Genomic DNA, 19842 nt, shown 5'->3' on the forward strand with positions numbered 1-19842 from the left:
ATAATGAATACATAATGTAGAAGCCAGCAGATATGCATCCAGCCAAAACAGGAGTTTATACTAATGGCAAAGGAACCTGGGGCTTGTTGGTGGGCTTCTTCCACTCTGGGTAGAAATTCCTACTTTCTCCTCTCCCATTACATTGCTGCACACTTTTTTCCCCTGGGTGTCAAATACTGCAGTTGTGGCAAAGCCTCTGGCATCATCCAGCAATACACCAGGTTATGGTAATAGCAAGCCGAGTCTCACACTCTTTAAATAAACATGGATGCCTGTAAGGCCTCAATTATACTCTGGTGCAGACATGGACACCTGGAGACCATAACTGAACTGCATTTATTTCTGCTATATTTCTTTGAAGTCTGCCTGAACCACATGCATAGTTGGTACGTTGTAATTTAAAGTCTCCAAAGAGTCCACATGGTCACAAAAATTGGGAGGCAGATGGACATCTGTGTTGACCCTCGCACACACCAGGTGAGGGCAAAATAGTGCTACTGAGATCCAACCAGACCCTAGACACAGACACTCTAACACCTGTGTGTGGGATAGCATCACATTAAAGCACAGAGGACTTTTCCATTATTCATGATCTGTGGCAGTAGATTGTGTGGCGCTGAGGGGAGGACCTAAATATGGACACATGGACACAGGAGTTAACATTAGACAAGGACTATCAAAATAAAACAGGAAGTAGTACAAACACCAGGACACAGACACCAACTCGTGAGCTTGATAATAAGACATAGTGAAACAACATGTAAACCCACGACAGATTGGGGGGGACAAGGATGAAACACAGAGAAAAGAGCATGGGAACAGGTAAAGGAGACAGAACAATGAGACATGACTGGGATGAGAGAGAGTGATAGAGAGACACAGGGAAAGAGCGCGAGACAGACTGAGAGGGAGCGAGATACAGACACAGGGAGGAACATAAGCATGGAGACAAGACACTGAGGACCAGACAGAAAGGGAACCTAAAATCAGCCTGAATCAACAGAGATAAACAACATAATCAGAAACACACAAGCACGAGAAAACTAAATTATGAAACATAACCCACTGTTCAAGATCAAACAGTAAAAAACACAAGATTCATAAGTCCAAAACAGAAAACACTGGGTCAAAGACCCACAACCGTGACAGAATTGATTGTTACGGTGGGGAAGATTCTCACATAAACACCTCTGCTTCAAAAACCGGTCCAAGTACTAAAGAGAGAAGAAAGCACGAACAAGTAAAACTGAAGGTAAATAAAATCCCAGATGGGACACAAACTCTGGTCTCCTGCTTCGCAAACTTGAGTCATTTCGTTTCCCCTGCTCCAAACTCCAAATATGGACGTTTTTTCTATTTAAACTAGAACCCGTTATCTATCTGTGTCCACTAATACCACATATGATGGGTCAATGTAGTGGCATTTAACATAAAATAGCAGTGATGAGAATGTGGTTAACAAGAAGTTGGGAACAGTTGGATGTTCGTAGAGTGCTCAGGTTGGTTACAACATCTGAACTTGGCCCAGCTGTAAACCCTGTTTCAGTATGAAAAACAACAGCCAGTCACTGAATGTTTAAAGCACCATCATGAGATTTGGGACTGTGATTGTGGGAAGATGCAGGCTACAGATCCCAGCAGGAGCTGACCCACCTATCCATCAGAGACTCACATTTATTAGGTTGTTCAAGTTCTTTTGGAGAGTCTGTTAGACTCACTAGAGTTGCAGCCCTTTGATTTCTGCCATCCTGTCTGTGATGTTGGCACACTGACACTATGGCTGCACTAAATGTCCAGGATATTCAGCATGTTTGGGGAGCACATATGTAACTGAATGTGTCCTTTAAGTATTTACACCTGCAGCAGATGTTCTGCACAGGGCTTTGTGGATAGTTGGCAAAGCTAGAGAGTGAACTATGCTTGGAGATTGTGTAGTGTCTTCAGCTTAAATGCTAACAACCAAAGCGTTGTTGTAATGGCAGTTAACTGACAGCTGATCTTCCTCTCCTAGAATATCATACAAGTGCATGAAAACACTGTGCCTCACTTGAGTGGACGGACACTTCGTGGTGTCTGACTGCTCCTGCGTATCAAACTGAAACCATCACGGCAGCACACTTGCCTGGATCTAGTCAAGTTTCATGTGTTTCTGAAGAGCTGAGAAGAAAGGCTTCCAGCTGTTGAATCTGTTTTTATTTTAGACTGATAACAACTAATTTCAGAGATTTTGAGTTTCCAGAGGCACTGTGTCCGCAGACAACTTGATGCCCTGTCTCTTCCCTGTCTTTGCATCATTTTCTCTGGGATTAATAAAGTATTCTGATTCTGAGTCTGTCGAAATGCAGCACTACTAAAATGCATTGCACAGCTGGTTACACAGACAATGAATGAAGTTTTCTGTTGACCATTGCACTTTAAATATCAGACACTTTCAAAGATGGCTTGTAATTTCAAGTAGTCAAAGGCTTCTTAGCCCTTGTGCCCAAGGCCAAGTATTTGATCTGGCAGGAGCAAGATGATCAGTCTGTTAGATATCCACCCATGACAGTTATAACTTACGTCAGCCTATCTGAACATGATGATGAATGCATAACTGTTCTAAGCCTTCATCAGCTCTCCCTTCACCAGAAATATGGTTATAACGATTGTAAGAGAAAAGCTGTGAGTACTGCAGACAGGTGAAGCCCAGTGAGTACAGTACATGTAACCACAGGGGGCAGCTCCATGCCCAAACACAGTGAGAGAAGAAATGGAAAAATGGAGATTTGTAAAGGCCCTGTCTCAAGCCTCTGAGGCTGGTTTTGATGCATTAATTGCGACGCAAAGCTAAATCCTGCTCTGTGGCCCGTCTCTCCCGCTGAGAAACTATGATTGCTGTTGGTAAGAAGTGATTGAAGAAGCTGTAGCTCATCTGGTTGGGCGTAACGGTCCCAGACTCATTATTTTTCTCTTTCAAGCTGCTTTGACATTTGAGCTGCCGATGACTTTAAATGGATATCAAGCATACAAAGGAGGACAATCACATTTTCTTTAATGACAAAGCCGATCATTATTAATATGGTAAATGGTAAATGGCCTGCATTTGTATAGCGCTTTTCTAGTCCATAGGACCCCAAAGCGCTTTACACTACATTCAGTCATTCACCCATTCACACACACATCAATAGTGTCACAACAATGAGTGTCATTAAAAATATCAGAGGGTCTCCAGAGGAACCAAACTGGCTTGTATTCTGCAGTCACAGTTATTAGGTCTGAGATGGACCTGAAAGCACAATGCAAAGTTTGTTAAAGCAAAACCACAAAAAGAAAAGAGTTAACATAAAAATAGTAAAGAATCAAAATGACATTTAATTTCATTATACAAAATAAAACTTTAAAAGCATTAAAAAAACCAACCTTTTACTGAACAGTTATGGAAATGAGCGGCGCTGTTCATTCTTGATTCAGAGAGGAGACACAAATCCCTTTGGGCTTGTGTCAGGAAAGGCGTCTAGTGTGGGAAAAAAAATCATGTGGACCTACTTGCTGTGACGACCACCATGTGAATAAGGGAACAACTGAAAGTAGCTAGTTTGTTATTTTAAAAATAAAAGCTTTTTTACGAACACAGCCAAAAAGCACAAACAAAGCACACTGCACTTCACAAGACTAAACAGGGAAGAAATAATAACTCTTGTTTGGACCTGGATCAGAATTGGTCATTACCACAGAGGCGTTGTAGGGTCATGAAAATGATCCTGTTATGGATTTCAATTACCTTTTTCTTGACACCTGTAACTGGTCTATGCCACATGCTGTTTCCCAGTTCTTACTGTGTACTTATTTGCAATGTTGGTGCAACCCACTTCAGGATATTTCAGTGCTTGCACGCTGATGAAGAAGACTGATTTGTTGTTGTCAGTCTGCCCCAGGGCAGCTGTAGCTACAACTGTAGCTGCCTTCACCAGTGTATGAATGTGAGAGTGAATGAATAGTGGAATTGTAAAGCGCTTTGAGGGGTCCCGAAAAGCGCTATATAAATGCAATCCATTATTATTATTATTTTTATTATTGTTGTTGTTGCTTTTTTAACCACCCTGGCTAATGCGCCGTTGTCCAGAAACAACTGATCATGGACTCAAAGAAACATGAATTAGGAAGGAAAGAAGTGCCCAGTCAAAATATCATTTTATAAAAGGATGCCCTCTGCCATCACTCGGACAGTCAGAGCCAAATGATAACCAGCTTTGAGAGACTCTTATTCCACTCTTATACTTTGCATATATATTATATATCAGAATATCATAACAGCCAAATCAGTTATTTGAAGTCACACATCTACTGATGCCTTTTGGTTTTATTGACGATCTCAGACCATTTCGTATGGCTGACAGTGGTGACAGGTGTCAGCAGTAGTAAATCCAGAGTCAAGGGCTAAATGATGTCTCTGGGGGCAATGCAAAAGGCAAGCAAAAACAAACAAACAAACAAATTCATTCAACCAGACCAGTTGGACCACATTAAAACAAACTGACACTCTCTTGCTGTCCTGTTCCTGAGTGTTGTTGTGGACACTAACAGGCTTTTGAGAAGCTTCGCAGAACACTGAGATGAAAGGAGAAAGATCCATTTCACTTTGGTATGTTGTAACTGATGTTTATTTTTAGATTTCATTAGATAAGCACTGTTTGCCTTGCTTGCAATGATGGGACTCCACTGCTTTGACAACACAAATAAACAGTAAAGCTACTACAGAGCTACAGCAGCAGAAGACAACACTGTGTGGCATTTTTTTGCATTAAATCCATTTTTTCTGCAAGAAAAAAAGAATGAAAAAGGATCATGTATGTATCATGTATTGCATGTTGCTGTTCTCTGCAAACATAAAAGCTGGCTTATGAACATCAGCTGAGTGGTAACGAGACGCTCTAAAATGTCTTCAGTGTCCTAACACAGCGAGCCCTCACTTTTGCCAGTATAACTGCTTAAGAGGTACCACACAGAAATGCATTTCAAGGAAAGAGAACAGAGACATGTTTAATACAACAGCATCTGTCTCTAGAAGACACAAAACAGCTTTTACCTCTCTCTGAGGCAGACTGTATAATGACTGCAGTCTAGTACATCGGCAACAATGAACACGTTACTTTAGCTCCATCTTTTGGCAGGAAGTGTGCTGAAGCACTGATGGTGCTTCTTTTGTCTTTAGTCTTCTTTTCCAATTGCTCATTTGTCTGGTTTGAAATCTCAAAACAGGAACACAATGTTAAACTACGAATTCGTGCAATTTGTCAAAAAATAAATGAATCAAACTCATAATAATAGGTCAACTTATTTTGTACCACTGACAAAAGGAATCACTGGACATCAACAGACTTGTCGGCTCATAAATGTTCATACAATATTGTGTGTAATGTGCTTTATAATACACTCAGATGGGCCATGTCTTTGTCACTATGGTTTATTTTTGTTGCTGTTTTTCCTTCTTTATTATTTTTGATTACCTCAGTTGGTGTCTTCTTCTTAAGTGAGTTCTGTCATTTTTGATGTGTGTATTTTTTTACACCTGAGTTTCCCAGAATTTTCGAATTGCATTTGATTTGTATGAAAAAAACTGTATAACTAGAGCTTGACTGATTGACTAGACTAGAGATAAAAAGAGCTCAAAGTAAAGATCAGAATCCACTATTCTACAATATATTAGAAATATATTTAAGAGTACCAAATTAGAAAGAAGCAGTCTTTTCATACCGAAACACACTGAGGTTGTGATTTAGAGGAAATTGTTACTTCAGGCTGATAAACTGAGGTAATCCAGGGAAATAGGTTTCCTTTTCCCCGTTTTTGCCATTACATAGATTATTTCTTTTCTCACTCTGCTCAAGGATTAATCACTCACAGAGGCCTGAGGTGAGAGCAAATGAGCACCCAATCAAAGATGCTTGTGTAGGGTAGTTCACGTTGTTAAACATTAATTGTTCATAATGTTCAGGCCTGTGTTTGACGTTGCTAATGAAATGCATGATTCACCCTCTGCCTCCAGAACATTTTGTGTGTCGCCCCATATACAGCGTCTCCAACATTGATAACTGAATGGCTTACACAATGATAGTGATCTTATTTTAGTATTAATCTCTGTATTAGAAACATCATCGTCCCCATCATTATCATCAAAAACAAGGGATAAGAATGAAATTGTCATTATAATAGACCATAAGTGTCATTTTGAAGATAAATGAGGGGAAATTGGGCTAGATTTTGTTCATTTTGACACTAATTTCTGGAATATTTTTCAGGACTATAATTCCAGGATTTCAGTATTGTGCATGCATTACTCTACTGTATATCGTGTGTCTGTGACAGTTGAAATGCACTACTGTGGGACTTAACCTGAACCACAGCAACTACCCCACATCCATAAGGTAAAACTGTAAAGGACGCTCTTGGCAGAACTTTGACACAGGTTAAGTGTCGTCCACCTCATCAAAAATCTTTCATCAGCGTTAATAACAATCCAATATCACTGACTCAGTAACAGTGCTTTAGTTGAAACTCATTCTCATCTCCAGCTTTGCTATGAAATGAAATGAATCACAACAATGCTGCGTGTCTTTTTACTGCAGTGCAGTATAGGACACATTAATCACCAAATAGACAACCACCTTCACCTGCTTACAGCTCACTTGGAGCAGTTTATAATAATTTATCCACAATTTTGCTGTACATAGACAATGACAGTAAAAGCCTATTCTATTCTGTTCTATTCTATAACTACCTGCATATGTACAAGCACAACACAAACATTTATATATAAAATTAATAAAATGTAAATCACAAAAAAGTGTTTTGTCAGCACACCATCTATTGTTCCACATGTTATCGGTGTTTTGTAGTAAAAACTTTGCATAAGGGAAATCTTTACGCTCCACTTCATAAGCTAAAAAAATACTGGCACAGAACATCTGTAGCTGTCACTGCCATTTAATCCTCAGCGCTTTTTTACACTTTCTTTGATAATAGTGAAACAGCTCCAGGACTATCTATAATTACACTCATTTCCCCCCACTGTTAGAGGCTCCTTCGTTCTCTACGTGAATTGCATCGTGAGAGAGTACTGCCTGACGAGGGCACATTCAGAAATCTTTGAAACAATATCCTGTTGATATTTCCTTCCTGTGTCAACCCAGCAGTGTGTACAGGAAAAGATTCCCCCCAATTGAGAAAAAATAATGTTAATGGCATGTTGTTGATAACGAAGCTTCAGCTGTGATTATACAAACGACCAGTGAGTGTCTGTAACCTCACACAGAACAGTGAGTGAAGAACAGAGTGGCGAGCAGAGGGAAAGCTCCAGGTTTTCTGTTAAGTAAGAGAGTTCACTTCAACTCCGAGTCAGTTACAGACTGTGAACTAAGCCTCACTGTCAGGTTTTCTTCAACAAACTCTGACTTTCTCTCTGACTCCGCCCCTCCTGCTGCACCTGAACAAACTAGCTGACATTCTGATTCATGAGCATGTTGGCCATCCATTCATAAAGCTGCAATCAAAGCACATAGAGGAGCAAATTATTTTGTAGAAGTTCATGTTTTTAAAAACACTGAAATCCCACTTAGATATCATTTTGCTATTTTGACTACTTGACATGAGCGATTTTGCAAACCTTCAGTCGTCATATGAGGACGAATGAAGGACTGAAAACTAGATTCGGAGCAGTGATTCGGAGATGCTCTTCACCTCACCTTGGTTGTAATGTTACAACCAAGGTGAGGTGAACCAACCATACCTTTGTTCAAAGGTATGGTTGTATTGGTTGTACTCTCAGCTTGAAGCTGTCTGGCCATTCTCCTCTGACTTCAAATATCGACAAGGATATATATAGCCATTCACTGTAATCCTATTAGATCAGCAGTTTATGAAATACTCACCCTAGCATGCTTGGTGAAAATAACAATGGCACGTTCAAAGTCTTTTATCTCATCTTTCCTTCTTATTCTGATGTGCCTTTTGAACTTTAGCAGGTCATCTTTACATGTCTAAATGCCAGCAGCACTGGGTATTTTGGCCTTGTCATGTTTCTGTCAGTACTCTTTGTTTTCTCCATATAAAGTTAGTTTTACTGTCAAAAACAAATATTTTAATGCAGAATGTGTACTTTAACTAGTGAATGTGAGACTTTTATATGTAATAAAGATTCTGTGGGGATCTGAGGAATTTCTCTAGACCCCCTCTTTCAGTTGCTCTTCACACCAGTTTGCAGAGGAGGGCGGTAGTGAGCAATGCGAGCTAAATATTGATGTCTTCGTGTAATAATAGAAGGCTGGCTGTGCCGTATTATTCTGCAGGCCCGAGTGATTCCTAAGATATGCCAGCTCAACAGTAATATGGGGCTAGTTGTTTTGCGAGGCATCACAAGCTTAAATTCAGATATTTTTCACTGGAGTTTGGCGGCATGAAAACCGACCTCTACCTAAGTGCGAATACTTGATATTGTCTGTTTTAGTGACTGGCAGTGCAGCATAGTAACTGATAACCTGCCACGCTGTGTTGTCTTTGTGTGTCGTGGATGTGCCCACTCCATGTATGTCGCGCAGCCGCGCTCCCGGGACTGCAGATTCACGAACGCGCACCGTGTTTCAGCACGGACGAGGGACACGAATGAAAGGTAACGGGCTCTGCCGGCATTTCTCCATTCAGCGCTTCAGCGAGCCGCTAGGTTGCTGTGCCCCGCGGCACTGACGGGGGTTATAGCTCGCTTTACGTCGGGGTTTGGTTAAAGGAGCCCGGGGAGCGTTGACAGACACGGAAAGTCCCACAAATCAGTTCGCCGATGTTTGTTAGCAAGACCGCTGCCATTTGAGTAATTCAACTGCTATTAGCGACTTGTTCGGTTGTTTAAGACGCTTTAGGCGTCAGCAGCCAGGGTTTAGTGAGTTTAAATGGACACGTACAGAATGCCATTAAAGTGTAAAAGCACAGAGCTTATGGTGGAATTCTAAGTATTTGACAATTAAGCTTTTCGTATCGTACCGTGTGCTACAAGCTGACTAGTCTTGCAGGTTTTCTGACATCTGATAGTTTGAGGGTTGCTAACTGGAGCCTTCAACTCTGACATTTATAGGGCAGCATGCTAGAGCAGTGAAACTGAGCAAGCTGGGCTGTAGCTCCTGCACCTGACCTGGTCAGCACCGTGGCAATTTTTTGACCTGAAGAAAAGAAACTGCAGATAGTCAGTCTGTGCCATTCCAGCTTGATGTAATAAATTGGATGACCTGATGAAGCTGCTTCTGTCTAAAATAATGTGTGTTTTCTTGCTCTCATTTTTCAGGCTGCCTTAAAGTTCCTGTCCTCCGTCCCGGTGTCCCCAAGCAGCAGCCTCACAGATAGGCAAAGCTACCAGCCAGCACGGAGCCTGCTGTAGAGCGTCACCTCATGGAGAATATTTTATCCCATGCTACATCTTATTTTAGACCTCCTGCTGCAAACAACCCTTTACCAGTAGTGTCAGCATCTAGCTGATTCCAGAGGGCCCAGAAACAAGACTCCACTGAAGAACAAATATTATTATTATAATTATTTGCATTGACTGTAATCATGGGGGCTACAGGCTACGGCTACTATCGTTTAGTCATCTTCATTTGCATGTTCATCGGCTACTCGCTCTATTTCTTTAACAGAAAGACCTTCTCATTTGTCATGCCCTCTGTGATGGAGGAGATAGAACTGGACAAAGATGATCTGGGTAAGATGGAAACAATAACAGGATGCTTTTATTTTTTAGGCTGTTGAGTGTAAGGAAAAGCTTCTTTAGCAAGCATTTAAGCCTTTAATCAAGCAGTTGCACAAGCGTTGCTATGTGAAGTGTTTGTTTGATTGCTGCTACACCCACCAGAGTGCTTGTTATGTCACTTGCACTGATTTGACCTCAAAATTTCCACTGGGGAGAGTTTTGGTTTAAAAATGGTCCCAAAAAGATAACATTTATAAACATGTCCATCAATTTGTGCTTATTTTGTGGTGTTCACAAAGGGCTGGTCCAACCCACGGCATGAAGAATTTAGAAACAGCTTTACACACGTTCATGTTTCCTGTTGAAAAAGCACATTGGACATGCTTTTTGTTTATTTGTTTATACAAATGATGAATTAGTTCACCTGATAAGAACAGGTCATGTTACACTTCTGAGACTCCACACACAGTTACCTGGATAAGACAAAATCCTGCTCCTCACTCGAGGCCTCTGGGCTGTGGATATTGCATGAGTAATTTCAAAGTGGGAAGGATGTTTTTCCTTCTGTAAATCCACTCAATTTGTGACTATAGATTATGGTTGGGGAAAAAATTGATAAAACGTAGCATAGCGATATTTTGCATTTCAATACAGGAGCACCAAATGTCAGGGAATGCTATGAACAAGGGGCCTCATCACCATCCCGAGATAACGTTACACAAGAAAACTGAAATTAAGTCGGCTCAACCAAAACGTCAGCTTTACAAAGCTAGCTCCTAATTCAGAGCAAGCTAATCGCTCAGTCACACAGGTAAAGAAAAAAGTAAAATGTTGTGATACTGAGTTATTAATGTGTATACTTTGTAGCAACCCAAATCTTCTTCAGTAGACAGTTTGCATCATACTGAAATAGCAATCTGCACTGTGTCTCTGCAGGTCTGATCACCAGCAGCCAGACTATGGCCTATGCCATCAGTAAGTTCATCAGCGGCGTGCTGTCAGATAAGATCAGCGCCCGCTGGCTTTTCTCCATTGGCCTTTTCCTGGTAGGGGGCATCAATGTGGTCTTCTCCTGGTCCTCTACTGTATCCATGTTCTCTCTGCTGTGGTTCATCAACGGCCTGGGACAAGGCTGTGGCTGGCCCCCATGTGGGAAAGTGCTCCGCAAGGTAATATCATCCTGTCTGCCACCTCGTGCACCAGTATAAGTGTAATGCTGTCAGCACGCAGGGTGCCCATGATGCTTGTAATGCTTTCGCAACTAGTGAAAAGACATCACTTACAGGGGAGGACTACCTGTATGTTGTGTGTTTGGATTCTTTACTCCGGTGCATTAAACATGTATATTTCCTATTTTATTTGCAGTAATTGGATTCCTTGACATATATAGGACTCACCTTTGGTAGGACTACGGTCCTACAGTCATATGTTCGAGCAAATGCTAATCCATTAGACTCTGAGATACGTTGGAAGGTATCTTAAAGTAAGAAGCTCTCTTAAACGTAGCGGTTAGGAACAGCTGGGCAATAAATAGGCTTTGGCATATGTTCAGCATGTGGCAGGGGATCAGATTACAGGTCAATGTATTTATGGAAGATCCTCAGGAGATGTTTTTGAAGAATAGTAACATTGTTCAGAAGAGTTTCCCATCCCCAGTCAGAGCAAACACGTTTCATCCCTCCAAGTGTGTTCCATACTTGAGTTTACATTCACACGCGATGGAGAAGAAAAAGATTTAAATCAACTTTAAATATTTGCCCAGTAGATTCTGAAGTTACAGGACAATCTTTCAGGGGTACGGTATGAGGACTATTTATGGTCGCGTTTAGGTCGATTAAGTCTTGAGGGCGTGTGGCTCTGATGTCAAAAACAGATTACGCTTTTTGTCTGTGCTGTCATTGTGCTACAATTCTGTTGATTATTAGATTTGCAATAATCTCTCTGCACAGCTCACATATAATCTTTTAAGATAAACTGCACTCAGTGACAAATTTAGTTCCATAACTTGTGGGTTGCCTCAGCAAATGGAAAGTAGCTAATATGAGCAATATGTGGTTTCAAGTTGTGCTTAAATAGGCTTTAATATTTGATTCTTTGTGTCTGTTCTCCGTCAGTGGTATGAGCCTTCCCAGTTTGGAACATGGTGGTCTGTGCTGTCCTGCAGCATGAACCTGGCTGGGAGTCTGGGTCCAATCTTGGTCTCAGTGCTGCTGCATTACTACGACTGGAGGACCATCCTGACCATGTCGGGCATTTTCTGTGCTGCCTTCTCATTTGTTTGTCTAGTGTTTGTAAAGAATGAGCCAAAGGATGTGGGCCTGCCCAGCATGGAGGCAGCGGCCAAGAAGGGAGCGAAAGGAGGTGAGAGAACCAAGAACGGAAAGGTCACTTCCTGTGTAGCTTTAAACGATCATCATGTCAGTCACACGGGGACGTGTTCAGGGATGCAAACAACTCACTTGTAAGCTAATTTTCCTCTTTTTTAAGTAGTGACATTATTATCCTGAACCAGTGGATGATGGATGAATCCCTGTCAGAATTCCTACAGTGAATTTCTTTGATGCTCATGAAGGTGAACTGTATTGGACAATTAGAGCAAAAACCTGCTTGCATTGGTATGTGGAGCCAAAGATGGACAGGACTCCCAAAATATGGGAAAACACGTCTCAATAGAGTTACAAATGCATACAGTATGATCTACAAGCATAAACTAAGCTTGTGTGTAATGATTTGTGTGTAACTTATAGGACTCATAGTACATGCTTCAATCCACACACAAATACAAAGCAGCCTGACCACACGTGAAACTATTATACAAAACGCATACATCCAAACCAGAATAAATACTGATCATTTATTAAGTTCAGCTCTGAATCTGATAATTTACACTTTCAAAAACCTTTCTGTGTGTACAAATGTGTAGAACTACATGAAACCTCGCTCTCGCTTGCTCACCAAACCTTAAATACATGTGGACAAACTGATCACGTCGCGTGCCCACGTGGGGTTTCGAGGCACGTTTAATGCTGCCGGCATTGCAAAGATTCACAAAGGTAAGCTGGGTTCAAGTCCCAGTGTGAAACAGACGTGGACAAATCATTACTTGTGGATATCGTACACATTTGCAACCCATATGGAAAGCATATTTTTTTCATGTGCACATAAGTGTCATAATGGCAGATTTTTTTGCCAGATCTGCAGCTCTGTAGTACAGAGACCTCTGGCGGATGCTTAGTGTTCTGAGCTTGGCTCATAGCTGCTCACTAGCTTTCAGGTTTGGGTCAACTTATATCCAAGTGAGGCATCAGAAGTTTACACCAGCAGAACTTTGATCCTCTGCAGGCGATGAACACAGTGTACAGCTGAATGCTAACATTTCACTCACAACTGTGCCCATTAGCTCTTTTTGCTGCAGTAGCTATTACTGTAAAAATATTTTTCTCTTTCTCACTGTCTGTAAACTTCGTACTGTAGATCTTACTCTCACTTGCTGGTACGCTTATACTCACCAGCCACTTTGTTAGGTACACCTGTTCAATTGCTAGTTAAAATAAATATCTAATCAGCCGGTCACATGACAGCAGCTCACTGCATTTAGGTATGTATTTTTGAGGGATCAAGCAGTAAAGGCATAGAGGACACAGGAAAAATGTCTTCATGGTGTGTTTTTATTCCACACCAAAGTTCAAAATATAATTAATGGGCCCATAAAAGAGGTCAACTAAATACAACTCTGCTCAAAAAGTAACATAAAAGTAACTAAGCAAACAAAATATACAGAATTAACTCACAGACTGACTTAAACGCAAAGACACAGGCGGGTAACTTTTTATAGTGGTTTGGCCAAATCATTTAGACACAATAGAGGAAACCGAATTAAACATGAAGACTATCTAAGCACAAATTAACTTAACCAAACCTAAAACACCCACCTTGTTTGTAGGGGGTGTGGTTGGCTTTCATAGTCCTCGGCCCTTGGCCACGCCTTTTGCCCAAAGAGAAAACTCAAAAGAAAGAGAAACATAATTAATATAACAGAATCACACAGTGCTAATATGTGCACGCTTCATAACGTCACTGTTAGGTTTAAGTAAATAAATGAATGAATGACATTCCTGAAATAAATGTTTAAACACAAAACAAACTAATGAGGTGAGTGTCTGGACTGATTGTTACCAACATGTGGTTGAGGCCATCACAGTAGTCAAATCAAATCACTTTTATTGTCACATCACATGTGCAGGTACATTGGTACAGCACATGTGAGTGAAATTCTTGTGTGCGAGCTTCACAAGCAACAGAGTTGTGCAAAATACAATAATGTAAACAAGCAAAATACAAGAATGGCTACATCTGAAACTAATAAATATATGTACAATATATAATAGTATATGCATTTCTGGATGTGTATACTAAATATTTTTCTACGTGTGTGTGTGTGTGTGTGTGTGTGTGTGTGTGTGTGTGTGTGTGTACACATATTTTACAAATTAAATAGAGTAAACAATGAATAGAATATATAAAATAAATAAAATAAAATATACAGAGTGAGACATGTGCAAAACAGTGGCATTACTGTACAGTATGGAGTGCATAATGTTAAAGTTCCAGTAGTGAAGCTGAGGTGTCTATGACGTGTTCAGCAGTCTGATGGCCTGGTGGAAGAAGCTGTCTCTCAGTCTGCTGGTACGGGACCGGATGCTGCAGAACCTCCTTCCTGATGGAAGCAGTCTGAACAGTTTATGGCTGGGGTGACTGGAGTCCTTGATGATCCTCCCCGCTTTCCTCAGGCACCGCTTCCTGTAGATGTCTTGGAGGGAGGGAAGCTCACCTCCAATTATCCGTTCAGAGCACCGCACTACTCGCTGGAGAGCTTTGCAGTTGTAGGCGGTGCTGTTGCCATACCAGGTGGTGATGCATCCAGTGAGGATGCTCTCAATGGCACAGTGATAGAAGGTCCTGAGGATGCGGGGGCTCATGCCGAATCTTTTCAGTCTCCTGAGAAAGAAGAGGCGCTGCTGCGCCTTCTTCACTGTTTTGTTTGTGTGTACTGACCACGTAAGATCCTCAGCCAGATGTACACCAAGGAACCGGAAGCTGCTCACTCTCTCCACAGCAGCGCCGTTGATGGTGATGGGGGTGTGTACTTCTCCGCACCTCCGGAAGTCCACTATCAACTCCTTTGTCTTTGCGACGTTGAGGGTGAGATGGTTGTCTTGACACCAGTGGGTCAGGGCGCTGACCACCTCCCTGTAAGCCGTCTCATCACCGTTGGTGATAAGACCCACCACTGTAGTGTCGTCCGCAAACTTCACAATGATGTTGGAGTTGTTAGTGGCTGTGCAGTCGTAGGTGTAGAGTGAGTACAGGAGAGAGCTCAGTACACACCCCTGTGGAGCACCAGTGTTCAGTGTGACGGGGGATGAGGTGATGCTGCCCAGTCTGACCACTTGGCGTCTGTCAGACAGGAAGCTAAGGATCCAGCTGCAGAGGGAGCTGCTCAGTCCTAGATCCTGCAGTTTCCTGTCCAGCTTCGAGGGAACGATGGTATTGAATGCTGAGCTGTAATCTACAAACAGCATCCTCACATACGTGTCTCTCTTCTCCAGGTGTGACAGGGCAGTATGTAGTGTCAGGGCTATGGCATCATCAGTGGACCTGTTGTGGCGGTATGCGAACTGTAGAGGGTCCAGTGAGTCGGGTAGTGAGGGGCACCTGCTAAAGGTTGAAATTGAGCATCAGAATGGGAAAGAAGTGGTTTAATTGACTTTAAACATGGCACAGTTGTTGGTCCGAGACGAGTTGGTCTGAGTATTTTCAGAAATCGCTGAACTGCTGGGATCTTTCTGCACAATCCTCACAGAATGGTGTGAAGAAGAGAAAATATCCAGTGGGCGGCAGTTCTCTGGATAGATGTGGGAATTCAAAGGCGAATGCTCAGACTGATCCAATAGGAACGCTTCAGTAACTCAACCACTCGTTACAACCAAGTTATGTCGAACATGTGACTTGTCATCAGAAACTGAAAAACTCTCCGTTTCTGTTGTGACATTCAGATGTAAGGTCAGAATTTGGTGTAAACATCATGAAAGCATGGCTTCATCCTGCTTTGGATGAGCAGTCTGGAGGTCCCTTTCTTGACACACTTTGTATGTTAGCACCAATTGATCATTGTTTAAATGCCACAGTTGCTGAATATGTCCATCCCTTTATGACCATACCATGTGACAGGCATGCTTTGTAGAATAATTGAAAAAACTTCATTCTTTACATTATTTGGACTGTTAAGTATTCATGAGCTCTTTTTGTGTCCGTGCTCACCAGGAAGCAGTGAAAGCACCCTGAGTGAATTCCTCCTGTCTCCTTTCCTGTGGGTGCTGTCTCTGGGTTACTTGGTGGTGTTTGGAGTGAAGACGGCTGCCACCGACTGGGGACAGCTGTTCCTCATGCAGGAGAAAGGCCAGACTGCTCTCATGGGTGCGTGTGTTCATTGTTGCTTCCCACATAGTTTTCACGTCATCTGACTGGTTGTGGGTGATGACGGAAGCTCTGTTGCTAACAGGCAGTACCTACATGAGTGCCTTGGAGGTTGGAGGCTTTGTGGGCAGCCTTACGTCAGGCTTCATTTCAGACAGAGCTGTGGCTCGGGTGAGTAACCGATAGGAGTTGAATTAAAACAACTTGGGTCAGTTAAAGGGATTCTTGAACAAGCATACGAGTAGCGATTGGTTAAGTGGATTAGTTAGCTCAACTATTTCAAATAATTAAAGGCTTGAATGAGCCTTTAAAAAGTTTAAGCAAAAAGCTCTACTAAAAGTAACGGAAATAACCATAAGTTATGTAATATTAACAAAGAAATAGTTGGAATTCTCTGCTTAAGGTATCACTGGTATTTGAAATTCATTAAAAAACAAATTCTTCGAAAGCTAACAGAAATGGATAGACACTTGAAATCTTATTATTGCCAAACTGTGAATAAAAGTAGTAAATATTTTGCTAAACATTTGGCTAGCAATTAAATTGTTAGCCAAGTATGAATTAACAGTTAGCAAATATAGCAAATACAGAAAAAATGTAGTTTATTTCGCAGTTTCTGATGCCTAAACTATAAATACACTGCACACTATTTCCCCCAAAATCCTTCTCCAGCAAGCCTCTCGGCTGTGAGTGGGAGTTCCCACTCAGCACAGCCACACAGTCGGACTGTAGCTACATTGTAACAGCAAACCCCTCTGAAACCTTAGAATGTAACTTACCTATGGTTACATTTCATCTAAGGCCCTCTTTAACCTACTGCTATGAATCTTTGTAGAGTTCAGGATGCACAGGCCAATCCAATAGTTAAATGGACTGGTTCTTTACTTGAGCACTGAAAGCACTGTGTCGACACAGACACAGCTGGTGACATTTCTGGAAGGTGCACATCAGGTTACCGGGGATGTAGCAGGATATTTACACAATAAGTGCAAAGCCCAACACCGTAACCTGACGTGCACCTCCATAGAAATGTAACTGCACTGCGTGTCAATGCAGCTCGCAACTATTGCGACTGGCCTGTTCAGTGATGTTGAGTCCTCCTGTGCATTTGTGGCTACATTTTCACCACAGTTTGATTTTATGAGTGAGAGAATAAGCAGGGTTAGGGTTGATTTCAAATTAACATACTGCTCGAATTTTCCAAGGTTGAAGTCTGACTTTTTTTTTTTTAATTATTATTATTTATTTAGGTTTTAGACTTAAACCTGGTTTTGATACATCACATGTTTCAGTATGAAGGGTGTTGATTTTAGTGTTTTGCTCCTTTCTTTGCCTTTTTCTAGAAAGGCTTGGGCACCCATGGCAACCCTCGCCATGGCCTGCTTATTGTCATGATGGCTGGCATGTATGTGTCAATGTACCTCTTCAGAGTGACCATCACACCTGAAATCCCAAAGGTAATTCATCATTTTGTAATCCACGTGAAATGTATACCTTTCAGTCCTCAAAAAACTCTAAGAGTAAATGTCTTTGTTCAGGAGCCTCCACTTTGGGTCCAAGTCATTCATCCTGTATCCGTCCTCATTGGTGTGTCAGAGAAAGAGGTATGCTCCGGAAAGAATCATTCCATGTGAATAAAAACAATGTAGCTACTTATCAAAAGGCTAGCTGGTGAGTTGTTCTGAACAGCGAGCATAGCGGCTCTATGTTGTTCTCTACAGCAGACTCAGACACACTACCCAGTGTTACAGTGCCATCCACTGACTATTTCTGGGAAGAGATGTGGGTTACACTCCGGCCCAGCAGGGGGCCAGTTAGGGCCCAGTTACCCGTTCAGCTTGCAGTGATGGAAACCCTGAAGCTGATGAAGAAAAAGGCATTTATTAGTCTGTGGAACTGGGACAATAGATGTTTAATGGCAAATGTTGTTGGTGTTTAACACCTGTACCTTTAAAAGAAACTGCTTCTGAAGCAAACTGTGTTGCATAAAATAAATTTTCAAGCTTGCAACATTTGGGATTTCATTTGGGAAAATCAGCATTTGGACAAACTCAACCAAAATATGTCTTTTTACCTTTTTACCCGTTCACTTTAAAAGAGTTCATTCTCTTTTGAGCTTCAAATGAACTTTAAGATTCACCTAAAGGTTTAAAAATGTCCCAGTTTCAGTATCGGTACCTGTGGACACCCTAGAAAAATTTTTTTCCACCAGAAGGCTTTTATTTTATGTATGTTTTCTCTCATTCACAGATTTGGATCCTCTTGCTTGGTGCCATGTTTGGATTTTCTTCTTATGGACCAGTCGCCCTGTTCGGGGTGATAGCCAGTGAAAGTGCTCCTTCAAACTTCTGTGGAACATCTCATGCTGTTGTAGCTCTAATGGCTAACGGTGAGCTGCAGTAAAATCATTGTCATGTTTCAGGTTTTGACCCTTTGATATGAACACACAAGCTTTCTTTTTGTTGCAGTGGGAGCTTTCATGGCAGGGCTGCCCTTCAGCACTATTGCCAAGCAGCACAGCTGGGACGTGGCGTTCTGGGTAGCTGAGGTGATAATGGGCGTCACCACCATCGGATTCTTCCTTGTACGTAACATGCGCACCAAAATGGGACGGATCACAGAGAAAGTGGACTAAAGTCCCTGTTGGTACTGCTGGTGACTCTATATGCAAAATACCGCACATTAATACAGATCCAGCTTGACCAGCCAAAACAAGACTAATCATGAAATCTTTGACGGCATCCTCAGGGCTGATGCCGATCATGGAATCACTTATTTAGTCCCAGGTAATCCCACATGCATGGATTAATATTAAAGTGCACAAAGGTCCTGTAGATCCATGCTCATCAAAAGCTTCTGTTTTAACACTTCAACTTAATCAGCCAATCAATAGAAAAAGTTTCTCATATCGATGTGCTTACAAATGGTCTAAAGATGTATGTTTCAGAAAACATACCGACACCAAAGTATCAAAAGCTGTGAGTCGGTTTTCTTGAGTTGAACCGTATGTAGAGCCCATTTTCACATCCTGCCTACAGTGCAGGTCGTTTCTGTTTAACACAGTGAATGTTGACTGAAGGGTCTGTACATTAAAGGTAACATTGTTCACTTATACCTCAAGTATTTGTAAAACTTCTTTTCATTAACGTGTTCACTGACATGAAGCATTTGGAGACCGTATTTTTCTACACAGTCGTTTGCTAAATGATAGTTTGTTCTCTGGTTATGTCAGCTTTTCTGATCTGGCATGTTTATTTATTTGTTTTTAGAACAGATAAATACAGATGATAATGTCACTGCCGTTGTAGTTTTGTGGAGCAGATTTCTTAATTTTTGGGATAAACAAAGTACATATCATCTGGACTATAAACTGTTAATAAAATCTCTCGACCACCTGATCTTTGTCAACTGAAAGGTTACAGCACGTGTTGCTTTGCCATGTCTTACTGGAGTTGTGCTGGTTTTCAAAGAGGTAAAGATCTAATAAAAGCTTCATTTTCTTTATCTACAAAGTGTTGTTGACCTTTGCACCTTCAGTGTCTGACAGGTAAAAGTCCAAAAAACGGGCAGGAACAAATGCGGAGTAAAAACAGACGCCTTTGCTTGAATGAATACATAAAGGGATGGACGTTGTCTGCAAAAAGCCCCCAATCCAA

At 41.5% G+C, this 19842-nt stretch overlaps 1 protein-coding gene across 1 annotated transcript; it reads left to right on the forward strand.

Moving 5' to 3' along the window:
* The first annotated feature begins 8277 nt into the window (after window positions 1-8277).
* On the forward strand, window positions 8278-19698 carry slc37a4b (solute carrier family 37 member 4b). The gene is made up of 10 exons (XM_026182216.2): window positions 8278-8644; window positions 9308-9721; window positions 10646-10878; window positions 11824-12070; window positions 16034-16186; window positions 16272-16357; window positions 17530-17643; window positions 17725-17790; window positions 18437-18575; window positions 18655-19698. The coding sequence occupies exons 2-10, from the start codon at window positions 9574-9576 to the stop codon at window positions 18819-18821; spliced, it is 1353 nt and encodes a 450-aa protein (XP_026038001.1). The 5' UTR covers window positions 8278-8644; window positions 9308-9573; the 3' UTR covers window positions 18822-19698.
* Window positions 19699-19842: the final 144 nt, after the last annotated feature.

The sequence above is a fragment of the Astatotilapia calliptera genome, chromosome 10 (genome assembly GCF_964374335.1).
Source record: "Astatotilapia calliptera chromosome 10, fAstCal68.1, whole genome shotgun sequence".
Classification (NCBI taxonomy): Eukaryota; Metazoa; Chordata; class Actinopteri; order Cichliformes; family Cichlidae; genus Astatotilapia; species Astatotilapia calliptera.